Consider the following 24678-nt stretch of genomic DNA (forward strand, 5'->3'; position numbering starts at 1 on the left):
TGGTCCAACTGAGCTGATTGATGACTGGAAATGGTTATGTTTGGCTACTTGGAGACCATTTACAGCCATTCATGGACTTCATGTTCCCAAACAATGACAGAATTTTTATGGATGACAGTGCTCCATGTCACCGTGACTGGCCTTAAGAACATTCTGGACAGTTCAAGTGACTGATTTGCCCTTTCATATTGCCTGACATGAATCCCACTGAACATTTATGGGACATAATCGAGAGGTCAGTTTGTGCACAAAATCCTGCACCAGCAATACTCGCAATTATGGATGGCTGTAGAGGCAGCGTGGCTCAGTCTATCTGCAGGGCAGTTCCAACAACTTCTTGAGCCCATGTCACATTGAGCTGCTGCACTACGCTGCACAAAAGGAGGTCTGACATGTCTGTTTCCTGGAGCTGCCATGGCCAGCCACTAGTTCTGTCATGAAGTCTGCCTCCTGTTTAAGGTCAAGACTACACAGCTTCTCTTAAAACATTTTTTTGGCATCATTAGCTTGGCCTCTTTTTGTTTTTGGTTCTTAGTCCAATAATTTGCATGCTATATCCTGATCCAACCACACAGCTTTGATTTTACCCTTGCATTAATGACGGTTAAGGCGGGTTATGGTCCATAATATGGAGGTGTCTCTGCTGTCCTGCACAGCCTATCAGCTCATTCTTACCACTAATTCCTGAGTGACCAAGGACCCACAACAGGTTTACCCTGCTACATTTCCGTAGTCTTACAAGGGCTACATGGCTTTCTGCAATGCATTTTCATCTCATTGCAGGGTCTGATACAAATTTCAGAGATGCTTTGTTGCCTGAATGAATATAGATGCCATGATCCTTGTAGTACCTACACAGAACCTCTTCTGCACACACTCTGACAGCAAATATCCCTCCACTTGGAACAATGTGGGTAGAGTTCCTAGAGGACTGACTAGTTTAGGTTGTACCCCATAAACTGTGGCCCAAGCATCTTCATCTGTTTTCAGTATGTCAGTGCAACAGATTATGTCTTCTGAATGGTATCGTGCTTCAGTCTTACACTGCTCCGTACTTACAATTGTTGGATTTCAAGGTTTATTGAAGGAGCAGGAAACAGTTGTTTAGTCAGCCAGCATTTCCCCAACCAACACTATAGTTACTGCTTTCATTATATTAGTGTGGGATTCTGCATTGCTAAAGCAGGGGTGACCAAGAATTCAGCTCATGAGCCATGCCCTGGCTCATGTGCCATTTAGCTGAGCCTGGCTGCACACTTCCCCTACCACCACACTGTACTGTTTGTAATAGCAAGAACCTGCAAACATGCCATATTTAGATGGCAATGCAGTTGCACTATTTATGAGTTGGTATTATATTTCTCCACAACATAGACCACAGATGAAACAAATTTTCAATATTATATAATTATTTTTGACACACTGTAGACATAATGTAATTTTTATCTGATACAAGCTGCTGGCATACACACAGACGGAGACAATTTCATAGATTTTCGGACTCATGTTGCCATCTAATTGTTACTTATTTAGTTCCATAATTGAAGAAAGGTCTCTGACACACATATGTTGATCAAAATATTGTACAACTTTTGAAACCTCATTAAGAAAACATGGAACCTCTACCTGAGGAAAGCAATATAGAAAACGTGGGTAGTTTTAACATAAAAGGATTTTTCTTTAAAATGGGCATTATAGTGCAGCTCAATCACTTACATCTGCACATGCACAGGGACTCTTTCAACCAAATTTACAAATGTTATTGAAAACAGATGTAAGATTGGTTGTGTCCTCAAAAGGTTTGGAGAACAACCCGTGCAATTCTTTTGAGGCCACAGTGAATCCTTTAAACCTCACATTTTCTTTGACGCCAGTGAGTTTAAGGAACTGAACTGTGTTTGGCAAAATTTTTCCCATCCACATTGCAATTTTCTTTTTAAATCAATCATATCAAATCAGAAATAAGTTGTTTCTCAACTCCAGTGTTTTACTGTGGTCTCTCAACTCCAGTGTTTTACTGTGGCCAGTGTGCAGTTAAGTCCAATTAAAATGTTAGATCTGCAATCCATTCTTGATGTTCTAATTTTCTTTTCTGCAATTCTTCTTCCTCTGTAAATTCAACAACGGTGGGGTTTAATTCAAAGAATTCATTCCAGGCATGCTCCTATACAAAACCAATGTACTTTGTGGTAATACATAAAATTTATGTAATCTTCCCTCATTTGCATCAAAAATTGTTGCAATTGGCAGTGCAATAATGTGTGCAACTTCAGAAATTTTGCTATTTGTACCACCAATTTCTTCATTTGCTCCATGCATGCAAATGTAGCACAAAGTGCTTCTTGAAGCACAGAACAATGAATTCCATCTAGTCATCATTATAATTTTTTGGTCTTTCATTATCAACTAAATTTTCAAAGTCTTTCTGCACGGCATTATAATGTTGTTTCATTGCAAATTTGCGGTACCCATCAATTATGTCATGTGTATTATGAGGATTTTCATTCCTCTCTTCTCTCATTTTCATTCAGTTTTAAGGGCTTGTGACAGTAGATCACTAGACAGCCTTTTCTATTGCGAACAGCCACTGGACCTTTGAATGTCCTTCATATCAGGAACAAATAGACTGGTGCCACGATGCTGATGAACTGAAGAGTATTGTGCCAGCTGTAAAGTACCACACTGCAATACTAAATGAAATGACACGCTGTATTGGGTATTACCGAGAAGAACAGAGCAAAGCCGAAACGCTTCGAGCCTCAACCTGCACATACAGCTCATATGTGGTTTGGCAGACCACACCTGGCCCTGTCCTAAAGGTTTCCAATTTTTAACCTGTATGCCCCCTCTGCTGCCACTGTTGTAACCCAATGATGCAATGTGGGTATGTGAAGCAAGTTCTCCATCCCAGCAGTGGGCAAGCTGCTGACTCCACCTGTTATAGCTAGGAGACCAGACTCTGCACCTTCCCAAGGTTCTTTGCAGCCACATTCTTTTCTTATTTATTTCACCATACTGTAGCCCCGTAAGTTTTCATAGGTCGTATTACAGAACTGCATGACCTGTGACTTAGATTTTGGATTTTATCACTGCCCATTCTGGTTGACATTTATGTCAGGGGTCCATGTTGGCTTTGCTTCCAGGGTTATCCATAAATACTTCACTCCCCCCCTCCACACTCACACAATAGAATTTCATCAAAGAGCTTAAGATTCCAATAAAAGTCCTAGATATGCTTCCTCAGGAATAATATGCAACAGTTTTCCTGGAACTCAACCTTAGAACTTGCATCCTGCACCAGCTTTGCACAGTGTCCAGATTGCATTGCACCATTGTTTTAATGGTACTTGTAACTTCGCAAGTATTACCATAACTAAATTGTTTGCACATCCTCGCCAAAAGTAACCTCTAGCATTTAACTCTTTGTTGTTGTGGTCTTCAGTCCTGAGACTGGTTTGATGCAGCTCTCCATGCTACTCTATCCTGTGCCAGCTTCTTCATCTCCCAGTACCTACTGCAACCTACATCCTTCTGAATCTGCTTAGTGTATTCATCTCTTGGTCTCCCTCTACGATTTTTACCCTCCACGCTGCCCTCCAATGCTAAATTTGTGATCCCTTGATGCCTCAAAACATGTCCTACCAACCGATCCCTTCTAGTCAAGTTGTGCCCCAATCCTATTCAATACTTCCTCATTAGTTATGTGATCTACCCACCTTATCTTCACCATTCTTCTGTAGCACCACATTTTGAAAGCTTCAATTCTCTTCTTGTCCAAACTAGTTATCGTCCATGTTTCACTTCCATACATGGCTACACTCCATACAAATACTTTCAGAAACGACTTCCTGACATTTAAATCTATACTCGATGTTAACAAATTTCTCTTCTTCAGAAACGATTTCCTTGCCATTGCCAGTCTACATTTTATATCCTCTCTACTTCGACCATCATCAGTTATTTTGCCCCCCAAATAGCAAAACTCCTTTACTACTTTAAGTGTCTCATTTCCTAATCTAATTCCCTCAGCATCACCCGACTTAATTCGACTACATTCCATTATCCTCATTTTGGTTTTGTTGATGCTCATCTTATATCCTCGTTTCAAGACACTGTCCATTCCGTTCAACTGCTCTTCCAAGTCCTTTGCTGTCTCTGACAGAATTACAATGTCATCAGAATTACAATGTCATCGGCGAACCTCAAAGTTTTTATTTCTTCTCCATGGATTTTAATACCTACTCCGAATTTTTCTTTTGTTTCCTTCACTGCTTGCTCAATGTAGACATTGAATAACATCGGAGAGAGGCTACAGCCCTGTCTCTCTCCCTTCCCAACCACTGCTTCCCTTTCATGTCCCTCGACTCTTATAACTGCCATCTGGTTGCTGTACAAATTTTAAATAGCCTATCGCTCCCTGTATTTTACCCCTGCCACCTTTAGAATTTGAAAGAGAGTATTCCAGTCAACATTGTCGAAAGCTTTCTCTAAGGCTACAAATACTAGAAAAGTAGGTTTGCCTTTCCTTAATCTTTCTCCTAAGATAAGTCATAGGGTCAGTATTGCCTCACGTGTTCCAATATTTCTACGGAATCCAAACTGATCTTCCCCAAGGTTGGCTTCTACTAGTTTTTCCATTCGTCTGTAAAAAATTCACATTAGTATTTTGCAGCTGTGGCTTATTAAACTGATTGTTCGGTAATTTTCACATCTGTCAACACCTGCTTTCTTTGGGATTGGAATTATTATATTCTTCTTGAAGTCTGAGGGTATTTCACCTGTCTCACACATCTTGCTCAGCAGATGGTAGAGTTTTGTCAGGACTGGCTCTCCCAAGGCCGTCAGTAGTTCTAATGGAATGTTGTCTACTCCGGGGGCCTTGTTTCGACTCAGGTCTTTCAGTGCTCTGTCAAACTCTTCACGCAGTATTGTATCTCCCATTTCATCTTCATCTACATCCTCTTCCATTTCCATAATATTGTCCTCAAGTACATCGCCCTTGTATAGACCCTCTATATACTCCTCCCACCTTTCTGCTTTCCCTTCTTTGCTTAGAACTGGGTTACCATCTGAGCTCTTGATATTCATTCAAGTGGTTCTCTTTTCTCCAAAGGTCTCTTTAATTTTCCTGTAGGCAGAATCTATCTTACCCCTAGTGAGATAAGCCTCTACATCCTTACATTTGTCCTCTAGCCATCCATGCTTAGCCATTTTGCACTTCCTGTCGATCTCATTTTTGAGACATTTGTATTCCTTTTTGCCTGCTTCATTTACTGCATTTTTATATTTTCTCCTTTCATCAATTAAATTCAATATTTCTTCTGTTACCCAAGGATTTCTACTAGCCCTCGTCTTTTTACCTACTTGATCCTCTGCTGCCTTCACTACTTCATCCCCCAGAGCTACCCATTCTTCTTCTACTGTATTTCTTTCCCCCATTTGTGACAAATGTTCCCTTATGCTCTCCCTGAAACTCTGTACAACCTCTGGTTTAATCAGTTTGTCCAGATCCTATCTCCTTAAATTCCCACCTTTTTGCAGTTTCTTCAGTTTTAATCTACAGCTCATAACCAAAATATTGTGGTCAGAGTCCACATCTGCCCCTGGAAATGTCTTACAATTTAATACCTGGTTCCTAAATCTCTGCCTTACCATTATATAATCTATCTGATACCTTCTAGTATTTCCAGGATTCTTCCATGTGTACAACCTTCTTTTATGATTCTTGAACCAAGTGTTAGCTATGATTAAGTTATGCTCTGTGCAAAATTCTACCAGACGGCTTGCTCTTTCATTTCTTTCCCCCAATCCATATTCACCTACTATGTTTCCTTCTCTCCCTTTTCCTACTCTCGAATTCCAGTCACCCATGACTATTAAATTTTCATCTCCCTTCACTACCTGAATAATTTCTTTTATCTCATCATACATTTCATCAATTTCTTCATCATCTGCATACACCCTACATTTCCATAACCCTCCTGGCCTCAACCTTCATTAGTCACTGTCCTCACACATCCAGCACCCTCTCTGTTCCCATTCCTGCAGTACACAGCTGTCATTTAACCACCACACCCAGTCTTTTAATTTCACTTCTTTCTGCTATCTATCCCCTCCCCCCTTCCCACCTTCTCTCCTGCCCTCCGTCTAAACTGCAGCACTTCACTGTCCACCACCCCCAGCACACTATCACTCCCCCTCCCGTCCCAGCCCCCTCCTTACCCCCACCCAGTTGCCACTCCCATCATGCACTGGTGCTGCTGCTAGCAATGTGGTTTCAGTTGTCTGAGAGTGCAGACATGTGTGCAAGTTGTGTTTGCATGACTGTGTATGTGTGTCTATTGCTGAGAAAATGCCTTAATGGCTGATAGCTATAATTGTGTGAATCTTTTTGTTGTGCTTACCGCAACTCAGCAACTCTGCTATATGGTAAATAGCAACTTTCCTTCTCTAATATTGTTACGTACTTACAGGATATTTATATTACAATTAATCTGTGATAATATTCTAAGAAAAAGTATTTTCGCAAAAAGAATCAAATTCGTAATTCAGAAACTCTCATTTATCCACTGACTAGCTGGATCTACTGACTAGCTAAACCAGTCAAATGACTGACCCCCACTTGACATGATTTGATACGGTTCCGCACTTACGTTTAGTGAAAAAAATACGAGCTTACGGAATATCGGACCAGGTTTGTGATTGGATTCAGGATTTCCTAGAAGAAAGAACACAACATGTCATTCTTAACGGTTCAAAATCTGCAGATGTAGAGGTAATTTCGGGAGTACCGCAAGGAAGCGTGATAGGACCTTTATTGTTTACAATATACATAAATGACTTAGTTGACAACATCGGTAGCTCCGTGAGGCTATTTGCAGATGACACGGTTGTCTACAAGAAAGTAGCAACATCAGAAGACTCGTACGTACTCCAGGAAGACCTGCAGAGGATTAATGAATGGTGCGACAGCTGGCAGCTTTCCCTAAACGTAGATAAATGTAATATAATGCGCATACATAGGGGCAGAAATCCATTCCAGTACGATTATGCCATAGGTGGTAAATCATTGGAAGCGGTAACGACCGTAAAATACTTAGGAGTTACTATCCGGAGCGATCTGAAGTGGAATGATCACATAAAACAAATAGTGGGAAAAGCAGGCGCCAGGTTGAGATTCATAGGAAGAATTCTAAGAAAATGTGACTCATCGACGAAAGAAGTAGCTTACAAAACGCTTGTACGTCCGATTCTTGAGTATTGCTCATCAGTATGGGACCCTTACCAGGTTGGATTAATAGAAGAGATAGACATGATCCAGCGAAAAGCAGCGCGATTCGTCATGGGGACATTTAGTCAGCGCGAGAGCGTTACGGAGATGCTGAACAAGCTCCAATGGCGGACACTTCAAGAAAGGCGTTACGCAATACGGAGAGGTTTATTATCGAAATTACGAGAGAGCACATTCCGGGAAGAGATGGGCAACATATTACTACCGCCCACATATATCTCGCGTAATGATCACAACGAAAAGATCCGAGAAATTAGAGCAAATACGGAGACTTACAAGCAGTCGTTCTTCCCACGCACAATTCGTGAATGGAACAGGGAAGGGGGGATCAGATAGTGGTACAATAAGTACCCTCCGCCACACACCGTAAGGTGGCTCGCGGAGTATAGATGTAGATGTAGATGTAGACTGGGCTTTGATTGTTTGTTGGCTCCTACAGTAGCATGGGAAATAATCAGAGGGAAAGCACTGCTCAAAACTCTGACCTACTAATTAACTGCCTAAGCTGACCAGTGCTAACTGGGACTGGACTTCAATAAACTCTGTAACTGATTTATGTCATCTAATTAAAGTTCTACCAAAATTTAAAAAAAAATAGTATTAGAAAGAGTTATTATGTTAGTTTGTGGTTTTAATATCAATGTGAGTAGCAGCAGGCTTAATGAATTGCAGAACACATCAAAACTTTGTGTAGAGGGAAGGTATAATACACTCCTGGAAATGGAAAAAAGAACACATTGACACCGGTGTGTCAGACCCACCATACTTGCTCCAGACACTGCGAGAGGGCTGTACAAGCAATGATCACACGCACGGCACAGCGGACACACCAGGAACCGTGGTGTTGGCCGTCGAATGGCGCTAGCTGCGCAGCATTTGTGCACCGCCGCCGTCAGTGTCAGCCAGTTTGCCGTGGCATACGGAGCTCCATCGCAGTCTTTAACACTGGTAGCATGCCGCGACAGCGTGGACGTGAACCGTATGTGCAGTTGACGGACTTTGAGCGAGGGCGTATAGTGGGCATGCGGGAGGCCGGGTGGACGTACCGCCGAATTGCTCAACACGTGGGGCGTGAGGTCTCCACAGTACATCGATGTTGTCGCCAGTGGTCGGCGGAAGGTGCACGTGCCCGTCGACCTGGGACCGGACCGCAGCGACGCACGGATGCACGCCAAGACCGTAGGATCCTACGCAGTGCCGTAGGGGACCGCACCGCCACTTCCCAGCAAATTAGGGACACTGTTGCTCCTGGGGTATCGGCGAGGACCATTCGCAACCGTCTCCATAAAGCTGGGCTACGGTCCCGCACACCGTTAGGCCGTCTTCCGCTCACGCCCCAACATCGTGCAGCCCGCCTCCAGTGGTGTCGTGACAGGCGTGAATGGAGGGACGAATGGAGACGTGTCGTCTTCAGCGATGAGAGTCGCTTCTGCCTTGGTGCCAATGATGGTCGTATGCGTGTTTGGCGCCGTGCAGGTGAGCGCCACAATCAGGACTGCATACGACCGAGGCACACAGGGCCAACACCCGGCATCATGGTGTGGGGAGCGATCTCCTACACTGGCCGTACACCACTGGTGATCGTCGAGGGGACACTGAATAGTGCACGGTACATCCAAACCGTCATCGAACCCATCGTTCTACCATTCCTAGACCGGCAAGGGAACTTGCTGTTCCAACAGGACAATGCACGTCCGCATGTATCCCGTGCCACCCAACGTGCTCTAGAAGGTGTAAGTCAACTACCCTGGCCAGCAAGATCTCCGGATCTGTCCCCCATTGAGCATGTTTGGGACTGGATGAAGCGTCGTCTCACGCGGTCTGCACGTCCAGCACGAACGCTGGTCCAACTGAGGCGCCAGGTGGAAATGGCATGGCAAGCCGTTCCACAGGACTACATCCAGCATCTCTACGATCGTCTCCATGGGAGAATAGCAGCCTGCATTGCTGCGAAAGGTGGATATACACTGTACTAATGCCGACATTGTGCATGCTCTGTTGCCTGTGTCTATGTGCCTGTGGTTCTGTCAGTGTGATCATGTGATGTATCTGACCCCAGGAATGTGTCAATAAAGTTTCCCCTTCCTGGGACAATGAATTCACGGTGTTCTTATTTCAATTTCCAGGAGTGTATAATAGAAATGTGTGTATTGGTATCAGCATATGACAGTGCTGAAGCTTGTATCCACTCATTCTCTGATTCACTCATATAACATGATATGGAATTGCTGTATTCTATCACTTGTGTCATATATGAACTTAACAAATACCAAACAAAGATATGCATTAGTATGAAATAGACAAAAAATTATTTTATTGCATTTCATTGAACTGGCCTAAAGAGAAAATAATATTATTTACCTTAATTAACATTTCAAAATATTGTCTAGATACACTATGTGATCAAAAGTATCTGGACACCACTGAAAACAAACATTTTTCATATTAGGTGGATTGTGCTCTCACTTACTGCCAGGTACTCCATACCAGTAACCTCAGTAGTCATTAGAGATCGTGAGAGAGCAGAATGGGCTGCTCCATGGAACTCACGGACTTTGAATGTGTCAGGTGATTAGGCATCATTTGTGTCATACGTCTGTATACAGGATTTCCACACTCCTAAATATCCCTAGGTTCACTGTTTCTGATGTGATAATGAAGTGGAAACATGAAGGGACATGTACAGCAAAAAAGCGTACAGGCTGACCTCGTCTGTTGACTGACAGAGACTGCTGACAGTTGAAGAGGATTGTAATGTCTAATAGACAGACATCTATCCAGACCATCACACAGGAATTCCAAACTGCATCAGGATGCAGTGGAAGTACTATGACAGTTAGGTGGGAGGTGAGAACACTTGGATTTCATGGTCGAACGGCTGTTCATAAGCCACACATCACTCTGGTAAATGCCAAACAATGCCTTGCTTGGTTAGGGAATGTAAACATTGGATGACTGAACAGTGGAAAAATGTTGTGCGGAGTGACAAGCCATGGTACTCAATGTAGCAATTCAATGGCAGGGTGCGGGTACGGTGAATGCCCTGTGGACGTCATCTGCCAGTGAGTGTAGTAGTGCCAACAGTAAAATGTGGAGGCGGTGGTGTTATGGTGTGGTCATGTTTTTCATGGAGGGGGCTTGCATCCCTTGCATGCCATTGCAAGTCGCCGAAGTGGCGTCAACTAAAAAGGACTTGCAATACGGCGGCCGAACTTCCCCGTATGGGGCCTCCCGGCCAACAATGCCATACGATCATTTCATTTTATTTCATCACACCACAGGCCTATATGGATATTTTAAGCACCTTCTTGCTTCTCACTTTTGAAAAGCAGTTTGAGGATAGAGATTTCACCTTCCAACATGATTGAGCACCTGTTCATAATGCATGGCCTGTGACGGAGTAGTTACACGACAATAACATTCCTGTAATGTACTGGCCTGCACGGAGTCCTGACCTGAATCCTATAGAACACCTTTGGGATGTTTTGGAACACTGACTTCATGCCAGGGCTCATCAACCAACATCAATACCTCTCCTCAGTGCAGCACTCAATGAAGAATGGGCTGCTATTCCCCAAGAAACCTTCCAGCACTTATTTGGATCTGTAGATGAGCTTTTAACTGCTGCAGAAATGCATATTGTGTTTTGTACTGTAATTTTCCATATTCATTCTACTTTGAACAAGGTCTGTGTTTATATAAATGTGTGGTACAATGATATTCATCAAAATCATTGGCATCAGTCGTATTCTTTCTATTAAAGTCTATTTGTATAATACAGTGTTTACAAAAGGACAGATATTTTTATGTTTGCCCAAAGTTTAGTAACGGACTTTTAAAGTTCAGAATCTGCTGAAACTTCTGAAATTTTTGCGACATCAATAAAATATGAAAAGGGCTCTCTCATATTACAAATATTGCCAATGTATTAAAAGTTGTTCGCAGATATAGAAACAAGCAATATTTACCTAAAAATAGCTATTTAAATAGTCAAATAATAATATTATGACAAAGCTGTCTACACCTAACTATGCTCACTTATGATATACAAATAATTTTAAAACTCGATTGTCTGACACAAAAACCATTACTGTATCACAGAAAATTGAAATCTAGTTATCCAAAAATGGTTCAAATGGCTCTGAGCACTATGGGACTTAACTGATGAGGTCATCAGTCCCCTAGAACTTAGAACTACTTAAATCTAACTAACCTAAGGACATCACACACATCCTTGCCCGAGTCAGGATTTGAACCTGCGACCAGAGCGGTCGCGCGGTTCCAGACTCTAGCGCCTAGAACCGCTCGGCCATCCTGGCCAGCCTCTAGTTATCCATTACAAATGAGCACTGCTGTCTGAAATTTCCTTTTCAAGATATCTACGTCAGCATCCACACACTGCCAACCTCTGTGAAGTGCATGACACACAGTACATCCCATTGTGCTAGTTACTAGGCCTTCTTCCCATTCCATTCACACATGAAGCATGGAAAAAATGTTTAAACACCTCTGGGCTTCTATAGTTAGTCTAGGCTTGTCTTCATGATCCCCCACAGCAGTGATATATGGGGCTTAGCAGTATGTTTCTAGACTTGTAATTGAAAGGTAGTTCCTGAAACTTTGTAGGTTGGCTTCCCCAGGATAGTTTGTGTCTGTCTTGAAGCAGCTGCCAGTTCAGTATCCTCAGCATCCATGGCACACTTCCATTAGTCACACAAGTCTGTGACCATTTTTAATGGCCTTCCCTGTATACATTCAATATCCACTGTTAATCCTGTTCGATACAGGTCCCTCACACTAGAGCAATATACTAGGATAGATTGCAGGAGTATTTTATACTTACCTGGATAGCCAAGCATCTGAGATAGGGAGGTGTGCCAGTCCTGGGTCAAATCCACCCAAGGGATTAACAATCAGAATCAGTGTGCTGCCCAACCTGAATGTTATCATTTTAGGTGGTTTCCCATATTCCACTTGGTGAACACCCAAGTCCCACCCCAGTAGCACTGAGAAAACTTCCAATCTCTTTCAAATGAATAACACTACACACAGACAGTTCTGTTACATACATTCTGTCACAGGGGTAATGGGATGGTGACAGGAAGGGCATCTGGCCAATGCTTAAAGTAACCATGCATGCCCAATCCATCACTAACCATGCTGGCCTAGTGCTGACAGGGGTCAAAGGCACAAGAAAAATAAGATGAAGAAGCTGCAGTAGTATTTTGTAAGCAATCTCCTTTGTACACAGGTTGCATTTCCCTAGTTTTCATTTATATGAAATGAGGATGAGGAAAGAAAGGGAAGGGTTGGGTGGGAATTCATGATTTTGAGCTACACAGGGCAATGTGGGAAAGTTGAAAATTTGTGCCAGGTCAGGACTCGAACCTACATTTACCACTTCGCATGATTGTTTGCCTTAACTGTTTTGGCCATCTGGACACAGTCCCTGACCATCCTCAATTTTTCAAATTGTCACATGTGCCAGTATCATCTGAACTCGTACGGGAATCAGTAATTTGTGAGTAGGGAGTTAATTGATGATGCTGCATTACAGCATACAATAAGTTAGAAATTTGTGTTGGTTAGAAGCAGTAAATCCAGGTTTGAGTCCTGATCTGGTATAAGTTTTCAACTTTTGTCATCGGATTACCACAATTCTCTGTGTGGCTGGAAGTCATGAATCCCTACGCAACCCTTTCCTTTCTTTCCTCATTCTCTATTTCATATAAATGTATGCACCAACTGTGTCATCATAAGTGGTGTCTGTTCTGTTGGACACATCTGACAGAACAGACACCACTCAAATATATACATCCCTAATATTCTTCCAATGAACAAAAATCTGTCATCTGTTTTATCTATGATTGAGATGATTGTTTTGTTTCATACCACTACAAATTAATACCCTCAGGTATTTGTATGAGTTGGCTGATTCCAATTATGACTTGCTGATATTGATGTCATAGGATACTGCATTTATCATTTTGTGAAGTGCACAATTTGACATTTCTGAACATTTAAAGGAAGCTGATAATCTTTGCACCATTTTGACATCTTACCGAGATCTGACTGAATATTTGTGCAGCTTTTTTAAAGACAGTACTTCATTACAGATAACTATATCACTTACAGAAAGTGTGAGGTCACTATTAATTTTGTCTACAAGTTCATTAATATATACAACATGAACAGAAAGTGTACCAACACAATTCCCTGGGGTACCTGTTGATGCCTGTGCATCGAAAATAACATGCTCACAATTCTCTGGGGTACCTGTTGATGCCTGTGCATAAAAGATAACATGCTCATCCTCACTACCAAGAAATCCTCAATCCATCCACAAATTTCACTTGATGTTCCGTACGAGCATACTTTCGATAATAAATGTAGACATGGTACTGAATGAAATGCTTTTCAGAAAGAAGAAATAGTGCTTCTTTCTGACTGCCTTTGTCCAAGGTTTTCAGTATGTTATGGGAGAAAAGTGCAAGTTGGGTTTCACAAGATCAATGTTTTTAGAATCTGTGCAGGTTGACACAGCATGGTCAGTTGTTGTTCTCTTTGAGAAACTGCTCAAAACATTTTGAATACCCACTCTACTCTACTTTTTAAAAATTTGAAAACCTCTTTCTCCCTGCTGGATGATGACAGGAAATCACGACAAACAGCCACGTGAGCAATGGGGGTAAAAGTAAACCTGCATTCTTAGTGCAGTTCAGTAGAGCACGTCTCCAATCATGAACAAGATAATGCAGCTTGTGCACACTGTTCTATCTGCCAGTTTTACTCAGAGGGACATTTCGAGCTTAGGACGTGCGTGCATTGTCCTTTATGAGAAGAAGGGTTGTCAGCACGAGGCTGCACCAGCCAAATGAGTGTGCACCACTGTGACATCATCTGAACACTGAGTTTCTAAGTTTCTATTGTGAGAAACAAAAGATTGAAGAGCTCCCTTAAATGAATGCCTGCTGTCAATAACACCTGCTAATGACTGCTACCTGTAAATTACGGCTCATTAGTACCCCAACAAAATGCAAGAGAACTGTGTGCTACCTTTTTGTTGTGCTATGTACACCTGCTTAGTACAAACCTATCTTCATATGATTAGTTTGATTCCTAGGTAATCTTTATGAACAAAAATACAGAACAGCCCCCTTTCCAAGCCCCATGGTGCACTGACAATGTGCTAAGGGAATCACAATGAATTTCCTTCCCTATCTTTTTCCAGTTAATGCTATTCTTGTACCATTAGTATGCTATACAGTAGTGAGACATTTAATTCTAATCTTTCTTTTATTTTTGGAGTATACTTATAGGATAGGAAATGTCAATCAGTCCAGCATTTGCTCTTGTTGTTGTTGTTGTTGTTGTGGTCTTCAGTCCTGAGACTGGTTTGATGCAGCTCTCCATGCTACTCTATCCTGTGCAAGCTTCTTCATCTCCCAGTACCTACTGCAACCTACATCCTTCTGAATCTGCTTAGTGTATTCATCTCTTGGTCTCCCTCTACGATTTTTACCCTCCACGCTGCCCTCCAATGCTAAATTTGTGATCCCTTGATGCCTGAAAACATGTCCTACCAACCGATCCCTTCTTCTAGTCAAGTTGTGCCACAAACTTCTCTTCTCCCCAATCCTATTCAACACCTCTTCATTAGTTATGTGATCTACCCATCTAATCTTCAGCATTCTTCTGTAGCACCACATTTCGAAAGCTTCTATTCTCTTCTTGTCCAAACTAGTTATCGTCCATGTTTCACTTCCATACACGACTACACTCCATACAAATACTTTCAGAAACGACTTCCTGACACTTAAGTCTATACTCGACGTTAACAAATTTCTCTTCTTCAGAAACGATTTCCTTGCCATTGCCAGTCTACATTTTATATCCTCTCTACTTCGACCATAATCAGTTATTTTACTCCCTAAATAGCAAAACTCCTTTACTACTTTAAGTGTCTCATTTCCTAATCTAATTCCCTCAGCATCACCCAACTTAATTCGACTACATTCCATTATCCTTGTTTTGCTTTTGTTGATGTTCATCTTATATCCTCCTTTCAAGACACTGTCCATTCCGTTCAACTGCTCTTCCAAGTCCTTTGCTGTCTCTGACAGAATTACAATGTCATCGGCGAACCTCAAAGTTTTTACTTCTTCTCCATGAATTTTAATACCTACTCCGAATTTTTCTTTTGCTTCCTTTACTGCTTGCTCAATATACAGATTAAATAACATCGGGGAGAGGCTACAACCCTGTCTCACTCCTTTCCCAACCACTGCTTCCCTTTCATGCCCCTCGACTCTTATAACTGCCATCTGGTTTCTGTACAATTTGTAAATAGCCTTTCGCTCCCTGTATTTTACCCCTGCCACCTTCAGAATTTGAAAGAGAGTATTCCAGTTAAAGTTGTCAAAAGCTTTCTCTAAGTCTACAAATGCTAGAAACGTAGGTTTGCCTTTCCTTAATCTAATCATACAGTAAAGCTGCATTTCCTCGGGAAAAATTACGGCTGTAGTTTCCCCTTGCTTTCAGCCGTTCGCAGTACCAGCACAGCAAGGCCGTTTTGGTTAATGTTACAAGGCCAGATCAGTCCATCATCCAGACTGTTGCCCCTGCAACTACTGAAAAGGCTGCTGCCCCTCTTCAGGAACCACATGTTTGTCTGGCCTCTCAACAGATACCCCTCCGTTGTGGTTGCACCTACAGTACGGCCATCTGTATCGCTGAGGCATTGCTCTTATGGCAGGAAAAACTAATGTGCTCCATATCAAAGCTGATATTCACAGATAAATCATAATAATAACAATAATCATAAACTTAGTTGTCCTGGGAGTAAATTAAGTGCTGAGTTGGCAGTTATTCCTTGGATGAAATTAATATCTAAATATCATACAACTTTTTGTTCTTGATGATGCATTATGTGTTTTATGTTGCTTATGAAACATTAACCCCTCTGACAATCAAGAAACCAGAAGAAGATCGTATTAATCATAAATACTCCACCCAAATGCTAGCAAACTGTGTTAGTCGTGAAACAAAATAAGAGGCATTGTAATTACAGAACACTGGAAACATAACTGTTGATGTATATTAGTAAATGGGGGCATTCACAAGGGAACCAGTACACACAGGAATAGTGATATGTGAAATTTCAGTTGTTACTATTGCCAAACCATTAGCTTTTATTTTTAATAAATGTGTGGAATTAGGAGTTTTTTCAGATGCACTTAAGGTGTCAAAGGTTGTCCCAGGTTTTAAAAAAAGGGGACAAACATCTTTCTCAAAGTTACAGACCACTGTCCATTGTTCCAATATTCTCATAAATATGTGAAGCACTCACTGATAAACGCACAAATAAGTAGCTTCTTTAAAAAAAACACAGTATCCCGTGTAACAATAAGTTTGGTTTTCACAAGGGAAAAAACACAACAGGGACCATCGTGGAAATCATTGACCAAACCTTAATAGCTTTTGAAAACAATAACATGGTGTCACTGGTATTGTGACCTAATCAAAGCTTTTGATTGCATTCCTGTTGATGTACTACTGACGAAACTAGAGTTTTATGTGGTGAGAGGGAGCACTTTAGCTGTGATAAGTTCTTATTTAAGTAACGGAAAACAATTTTTCAGTCAAAAATGTAAATTCTTCTGCAATGGAAATCAGTACAGGTGTACCACAAGGGCCTATCCTTGGACCTTTATTATTCATTGTAGCTGTCAATGATTTATCTAATAACATAGCCCACCCTGTCATACGTTATGCTGATGATACAACACTCTTACCACACATCAGAATATTTCAGATCTGAATAGTGTAACAAAAGAAACAATTGATAAGGCCCTGGACTGGTTTGCACCCAACAAGCTCCCGTGCAGTCCTGATAAAACTCAACAATTTTTAATGGGAATATCAAATGAAATAGGCAATAAGTTAGTAAAACTCTTAGGTATTTACACTGACTCAAAACTCTATTGGGAGAACCATGTCAATCACATATGTGAAGAAATATCCCAGGTGGCATACCTTATGTTGAAACTAAAAGAGGTAGTGAGCTTGAAGTACCTTAGCATGGCATACTTTGGGCTAAGCACTCCCCTCATATCAAGAATGTTTTGAAATTACAAAAAAAGTCTTATGCATAATATTTAAAAGAGGTCATAGGGAGCACTGTGTCCTCTTTTTTCCAGACTCAGAATTATAAATTTATACATTTATGTGTCTGTCAGAGGCGATTCTAAAAGTTGGTCAAGGGGGGGGGTGGCTAATGGGGGGGGGGGGGGGGGGAGGGATTTGGGAGAATGGAATATCTCTTAACAAAAGAAGAGTTCTCCACTGACAAATTGGTAAAATTTGGTGTTGCTTAAAGGAATTTTGTGGTAACTGTTTTGGAGAGTTCAAGGTAGAAAAAAACTTATTTTAATATGGGAGATTTTATAAATTGCACAAACCATAAAAAAAGGTCAACTTACAACAAATGTTTTCATTAATTTTCTGGATACAGAAGATGACATGAATGTAAAAACTTGAACTTGACATGGATATAAAAAAAAAAAAATTCTGTAACAAAATTCACTGGATACTTCCATCTTCAGCCCAATTTGTCATGTTTATTCGCCTCTGTTTCTTTTTACCGAATATGTCAATGATTTTTCAATGTCCATATCTCTTTCTGTAGGAGGTATTTGCAAGAGGCAATACACTTAGTCTCACCTACCCCATTTGGAAAAACTACTTGTCACAGTTCTTTAAATCTTCAGTTGCTGTTTCAGATCTTTTACTTTCATCAACCCACTTTTTCTTCCGTAGTTTCAGCTCTCCTTCTGGATCTGTTGAAGTACTGTATTTGCTTATTCCTGAAGTCATTTTATCCAGTGTAGTATGATACTCCATTGGGGGGGCACTGCCCCTGGTGTCTGTACCCTATATTAAAAATAATATTTCAGAATTTGTTGCCAGACGGGAAATACATGAAAACAACTCCAAAGCTAATGGTAATTTACACATACCACACCACAGATTAGCAAGAACAGGAAATTACCACAAAGTAAACCCACTCAAAATGATCAATAAACTGCCAGCTCATGTTCAGTTTATGGATATAATTTTTTTAAAAAAATTAAGCGGTACAGCTGGCTGTCCGATCATCCATTTTATGATATTAAAGAATTCTTTGCGATGCCTGAGGAGGCTATTAGCATTTAGAAGTTTTCTGTAGTTAAACATATTATTGTGTACTGTGGTTAAGGAATGTGTAATTACATAGTTATACAATACACAATACACTATGTACAAGTGTACTATACTATATTATAGTGGTGGTGGTGGTTAGTGTTTAACGTCCCGTCGACAACGAGGTCATTAGAGACGGAGCGCAAGCTCGGGTGAGGGAAGGATTGGGAAGGAAATCGGCCGTGCCCTTTCAAAGGAACCATCCCGGCATTTGCCTGAAACGATTTAGGGAAATCACGGAAAACCTAAATCAGGATTGCCGGAGACGGGATTGAACCGAACTATATTATAGTACATTATATTATATTACAGTATAGCTTATTGCATTAACTTTCAGAAACTTTCCTGGTGTAATCTGGTACACTGCCATGCTTAAAATAGATATCATAATGTATTGACATTAGTTTATTTCATTGGTATTATGTATGTTCTACTACATCCTGTATGACGAAGCCAATATCATTGTAAAATGATCTATGGTGAATAAAATTCTTGATTTTTGTCATGAGGACTCTGATATCCAGTTCCATTTCTTTTCATCTGTAGAAGAATGAAAGAGAAGTGAAGATTAGGATATAATGTTCCATTGACATTTAGGTCAATAGAGATAGTGTAGAAGAATGAACATACAGGTTCAAGATGTGCATGAATGTTCAGTTCTGTTTGTGTTAATTTCAGCATTTCATTTCTATTCCATGATACTAATTTTCTTCTTTCAAATTTATTTTATGGCTATTTCTCACATACAGTTCGAAATTTTCATTTCAGGTATTACAACCTACATTATGCTGGCACTAGGAAGTTGCATATCAGGTTTAACTGCTGATGCTGGAGGGAGGAGGGTAGCAATGATACTGGCAAACAGTGCATCTCTTTCAGGATGGATTGCCACTGGATTGTGTAATAGCACTGAAGTGCTGTATGTGTCGAGCGCTCTAACTGGTCTAGCCGTAGGTTTTACCATGACACCAGTGCTTGCATATCTTGGTGAAATCAGTCAACCACAGTTTCGCAGCATGCTGATTGCAGCTACTGGTCAGCATTGATTTTCTTTTATTTCTTTACATCTGAATTGTTATTTTCTATGCAGAGTCATATTGTTAAATTGTTATTAGATCCTCTTAAAAGGGAGCTGATATGTGTGAGTGATGCATATATAGAATCAAGCAGAGGACATTTCAAATATTTTTATGTGTTCTTTGTAATATGTTCTTTCACTAATAACCAAAAACAAAAGGTTTTTGGTTATATGTTTATAACTTCTTCCCCTTGTTTTGGTGCGTGAAATAAACCCCAAAGTTTTTAAAAATAATTCTGATATACTCTATATAAAGAAAAAAGCAAATATCCGTCAAACTTTTATAGTCCTTGCAAACTGAATAGTGTATGCAGTTCATATGCTGTGAAGTACGTCATCATTTTGTATTATTTGTGTTGCATGTAACTATAATCCAAAGCCAGTGTGTCCAATGACTATAATAAAGGAATTTGTTTTTCGTAAAATAATTGTAAGCCTTGAAGAACTTTTCTCTCGCCAAGTCATCAAATAAATTCTTATGTTTTGCAGGCACAATGCCGCACATAGGATGTCTACTTATTTACAGTTTGTGGCCATATGTGCACTGGAAATGGATAGCATTTGCAAGTGTTGTGGTGCCAGTCATTTCTGTTCTCTCTATTCTGTGGGTAAGCATCATTTCTGTATTTTGAAATATGTGTGGCTTCAAAAGTAGAGTTTGTACTTTTAAACGCAATTCAATTTTATGTGTGATAAAGGAGAGCTGGAGGTGAGGGATGCTTCTACTATAATTTGTCTAGTACATGAGCTGATGCTTATGAAGTGTAGCAATTATTCTATTTCAAACAGCTGCTGTCTGTAGTATCAGAGATTGGTTTCCGAAGTGGCAAAACTACAGAGTCGGCCATCGTAGAATTTACAAAAGTTGTACTTGATCCTCTTGACAAAGATGAGTGTGTCACAGGCATATTTTTGGATCTTTCTAAGGCCTTTCATACAGTCGACCACAAGATTCTACTAAATAAATTAGAAGCATTAGAAATAAAAGGGGTAGCTAATGACTGGTTTCGATCATACCTAGCAGGTAGGGTACAAAGAGTAGAGATAACACATACTTCAAATAGATCCAAACATTTAGTAAACCACTTATCAGAACCAAAATACGTTACTATAGGGGTTCCACAAGGTAGCATATTAGGACCAATACTATTCCTGATACACATCAATGACTTTCCCAGTAGTGTTACTCATGGTGAAAAAGATCTCTTTGCTGACGACAGCAATATTATAGCCACTAAGAAAACAAGAGAATTCCTTGCAGAGAAAGCAAATGAAACTCTCAAGGAAGTTTATGATTGGTTAATAAGCAATAAAGTGACATTGAACATAAAGAAAAGTAATGCCATGAATTTCAGTTTGAAGAGGGAAAATGACAATGTTAAGTTAAATGTAGATGGTACCTCTATAAATTGTCTACCAAATGCAAAATTTCTAAGAATGAATATTGATTCCCAGTTGAAGTGGCATGAACACACAAAGGTACTTGCAAACAGAATGTCATCAGCATGTTATGCCCTTAGAATCCTATAATCAGTGTGTAACATGCAGTGTCTTTTACTTGCATACTATGCATATGTACGCCCAGTTCTTAGCTATGGCATTCTTTTTGGGAAACAAATGCACAAAATATTAACACAGTTTGCAGACTGCAGAAAAGAGCGATAAGAGTAATAACCAAAAATAGTAAACGAGCTCATTGTAAAGATCTGTTCAAAACACTGGGGATTTTAACTGCTCCACATGAATACATTTACCAGTCAGTTGGTAATTACTGCACAAACAGATCTGTCCATGACCATGGAACAAGAGCTACACTCAAATTACACTTACCAAGAAAAAATAAACATAAAACTCAAAACAGCATTTTCTACCAAGGAATAAAACTGTACAATAAATTACCAAAAGAGATTAAACAAATTGCAAAAATACACTTATTTAAAAAGGCAGCATAAAACTACCTTTTGTATCCCACCTGGAAGGTGGCACGTGGGTCTGCTCCTGTGATCTGCAAAATAGGCCAAATGAAGAAAGTGAGTAGGAGCAGGAGAGATATAGCTCTTTGGTACTGCATGGAAAGTAAAAGCACATTTAATAGAGAATATTAGTCAATGACATATGTGTAACTTTCGGTAAAGATGAGCACATAGGTGCGAAGCCGTTGTCCATGTATCAAAGCTAACAGTTACTAGTAGTTGGACAAATTATAATTGAAGAACCAAGGCAAAGTATGTAATGGCTAGCCCCCTATGAAGTAGAAGCTAAGTTGCTTGGTCGTCTGCTCTTGATCAACTGGGCAGAAAGCAGAGCGGAGCTTCTTGAGCTCCACAGTGTCAGCTAGAGGGCAGTGGTTGGTATAGTTTGTCTGCTCTTGTAGTGCCAACCTACGAGCGTGCACCTACGCCGTGGCATCAGAGCTATCGACACCACAGTACCTGTTATGCAATACATTTTGTACATAGAAGGATTACTTAGACAAAATAGAGTAGGGTTTGGTTAAAAAAGTTATACAAATAAATAATAATAGTGATTATAAAGCATCCAACATCCCACATAACACTTTCACACCATGTTGTTTTCCTTCTTTTTTCCTTTTGTAGAAAAACTGATTCCAAGCTATGCATAGCACAATACTAACACCTCTTCTTCTTTCTGAGCTCAACATCTCACTCATTATAGAGGGATGCCGTCTCTGTTTTTCAGGATAACAAATGGTAAGTTTCGGTACAGAAAATGGCCCAGAGATCACCAGTGTGTGTGTGTAGTGACTGAAGTGTTATGAAACAATGTGTGTATAACGTGTGCAGTGATTGGTAGTGAGATATGAGAGAACAGTGTGGCATTACATTATGTAATAAGTTATTTATAAAAAAAAGTATTGTATACCAGAAGTAAATCTAACGATTGTCTCTAACTAGAAGTCTGTAAGAGCATGTGTATATGAATTAGCTTATTTTAAATTGGTCTAAACTTGTAAATACTTTGACGTGTCCTATATCCTCATAAAAAGAGATCTACAGATGGATAAAGCTGCTGCTAGTACTACTACTACTACTACTACGGAACTGCATATTCAGTGACTTGTCAACAGTCTGGATGTTGTTTATTATGTTGAAGTGAGGCACATTAAAGGGCATATCTTCTTACTAAAGTACAGAGTTTTTACCTAGTTGATTGTCTTAATGTTGGCTTCATTGGCTTCTTTAGAGGCATGATAATGTCTACAGTGTGACGAGAATGGAGAAAATTAACTGACATTAGGATGAACTAGGTATGGACTAGGCATGTGACACATGGGTGTCAGAGCCGGTGGGGAACGGTGCATAATGAAGGTGACATGGAGATGGGACTTGGGCGGAGATGATATGGCAGAGGAAAGGGAAACTGCTGTGTGGAGGGTGTGGGATGGTGGATGAATGGAGATTGTGGTCAGGAGGTTTATGGTGCCTCCACCACCACCACCACCACCACCACCACCAAACCAGCTGCCCCCCCCCCCCCCCCTGAGCTGCTAGCTGTGCACCCCAACCAACTTCCTGCCTCCCATCTCTCTCTCCTATTACTCACTCCTCTCCATAGAACCCTCATTCATGCCATCCATCTGTTGAACAGCAATCCTGGCATTGTGTGTCCAGCTGAAACCACATAGGGGCAGGTGGTTGCATATGTGTGTGTGTGTGTGTGTGTGTGTGTGTGTGTGTGTGTGTGTGTGTGTGTGTGTGTGTGTGTGTGTTTGTGTGCGTGTGAAAGCTAGCAAGTTTTCTTTCTTTTTTGTGTGTACCTGCACCGACTCAACACATTGCTTTTCAGTGAGTGGTTTCCATTCAGGGTGATTACGACCTGGGACAATTGGGAGATCCGGGAAAAACCCGGGAATTTTTTCATCCGGGAGAAAACCAGGAAAAACCCGGGAATTTTTTAGGATTCTGGGAATCTTTCATTGTTTTAGTTTTCAGTTAAATTTTTGTAATTTTGACTGATAAGAACCAATACTCTTACAAAAGTTTTTACTGTATCCCACTCCTGCAGAATAACACTTCAACGATAAAACATAAACGAGAGAAAAACATGCAAATAACTTAAATTTGCAAAGGAAATACTGCCATATACAACAACGACACACAGTGCTCATGCAAGTGTCTGCCAACAGCAAAATGTGTCAAAGGCTTTAGGAAGACTATGCAATGCTTCATAACAATAAATTGCCTCCAATGAGCGTGAAGTCACAACTGTTTACATTAGATTCGTTTTACTACAGGAATGTGGCTATTGGCTGTGCAAGCAGTCGCAGCAAGTAGCTAGATGCTACCAGTAAAATGGGGCGCCAAATTCATTGTCTTGAGGGGAAAAAAATCTTGTTTAACAAAGCGCCTAGCACCCAGTGCACGTTTGTCTATCGGTTATTTTGAAACGCTTCCCTGTTGGTTTTTTTAACACATTTTAAGTTGATTTCTGACTAAATTACAAGTTGATTTTTGAAAGCGTGCATAGTGTACATGATGTCTCTGTCAGAAGAATCCTTGTCACATCTAGAAATAAACTTTCTGCAGACGAAAGGGGTCGGGGCTATACGAGGAGGTGATCGGAGTAAAGCCGAATGGATGAATGCCAATCGCTGTCTGATTATGTGGTTGATTGGGTTTGCAAATGATCAGCATTGTTATAATTACTAGTGAAATCCATAGATTCAGACTACCAGAATGGAAATAAACGACTGACAGGAATAACAGGTGAGAAAGGTTATGTATTATCTTCTCGGTGTACCCAAGAAAATGAAGTTTTGACAGAAAATTTTTGACTAGGTTGCTACACTAGTAGGGACCAGTTGTACAGTCCCTGGCTAGCAGTCGCTTAAGTTCTATTCTGGAAGTAACACAGAAAACGTGTTGTACAAACACGTAATAACGCCTAACCGGAAAACAATCGCGGGATAACTAAACCTGTGATTCTGGCACGGTTAGTGAAATTAATTGTCAATGGTACGAGTAGCTGCAGAATTGGTGATGACAAGATTGTTTGTTAGAACGAGGAAGGAGAAAAAATGGGACATCACACAAATTCAATGGTTCAA

The 24678-nt window shown here is 40.5% G+C and overlaps 1 protein-coding gene across 1 annotated transcript in view; it reads left to right on the forward strand.

Moving 5' to 3' along the window:
- The window catches only part of LOC126262764 (facilitated trehalose transporter Tret1-like), a 268316-nt gene that overhangs the window by 187162 nt on the left and 56476 nt on the right, over positions 1-24678 (forward strand). The window contains exons 4-5 of the mRNA XM_049959577.1: positions 19301-19567; positions 20100-20218. Of these exons, the coding sequence (XP_049815534.1) occupies positions 19301-19567; positions 20100-20218 (386 nt within the window). The remainder of the gene's footprint in view (positions 1-19300; positions 19568-20099; positions 20219-24678) is intronic.

This window comes from Schistocerca nitens, chromosome 6 (assembly GCF_023898315.1).
Source record: "Schistocerca nitens isolate TAMUIC-IGC-003100 chromosome 6, iqSchNite1.1, whole genome shotgun sequence".
Lineage (NCBI taxonomy): Eukaryota > Metazoa > Arthropoda > Insecta > Orthoptera > Acrididae > Schistocerca > Schistocerca nitens.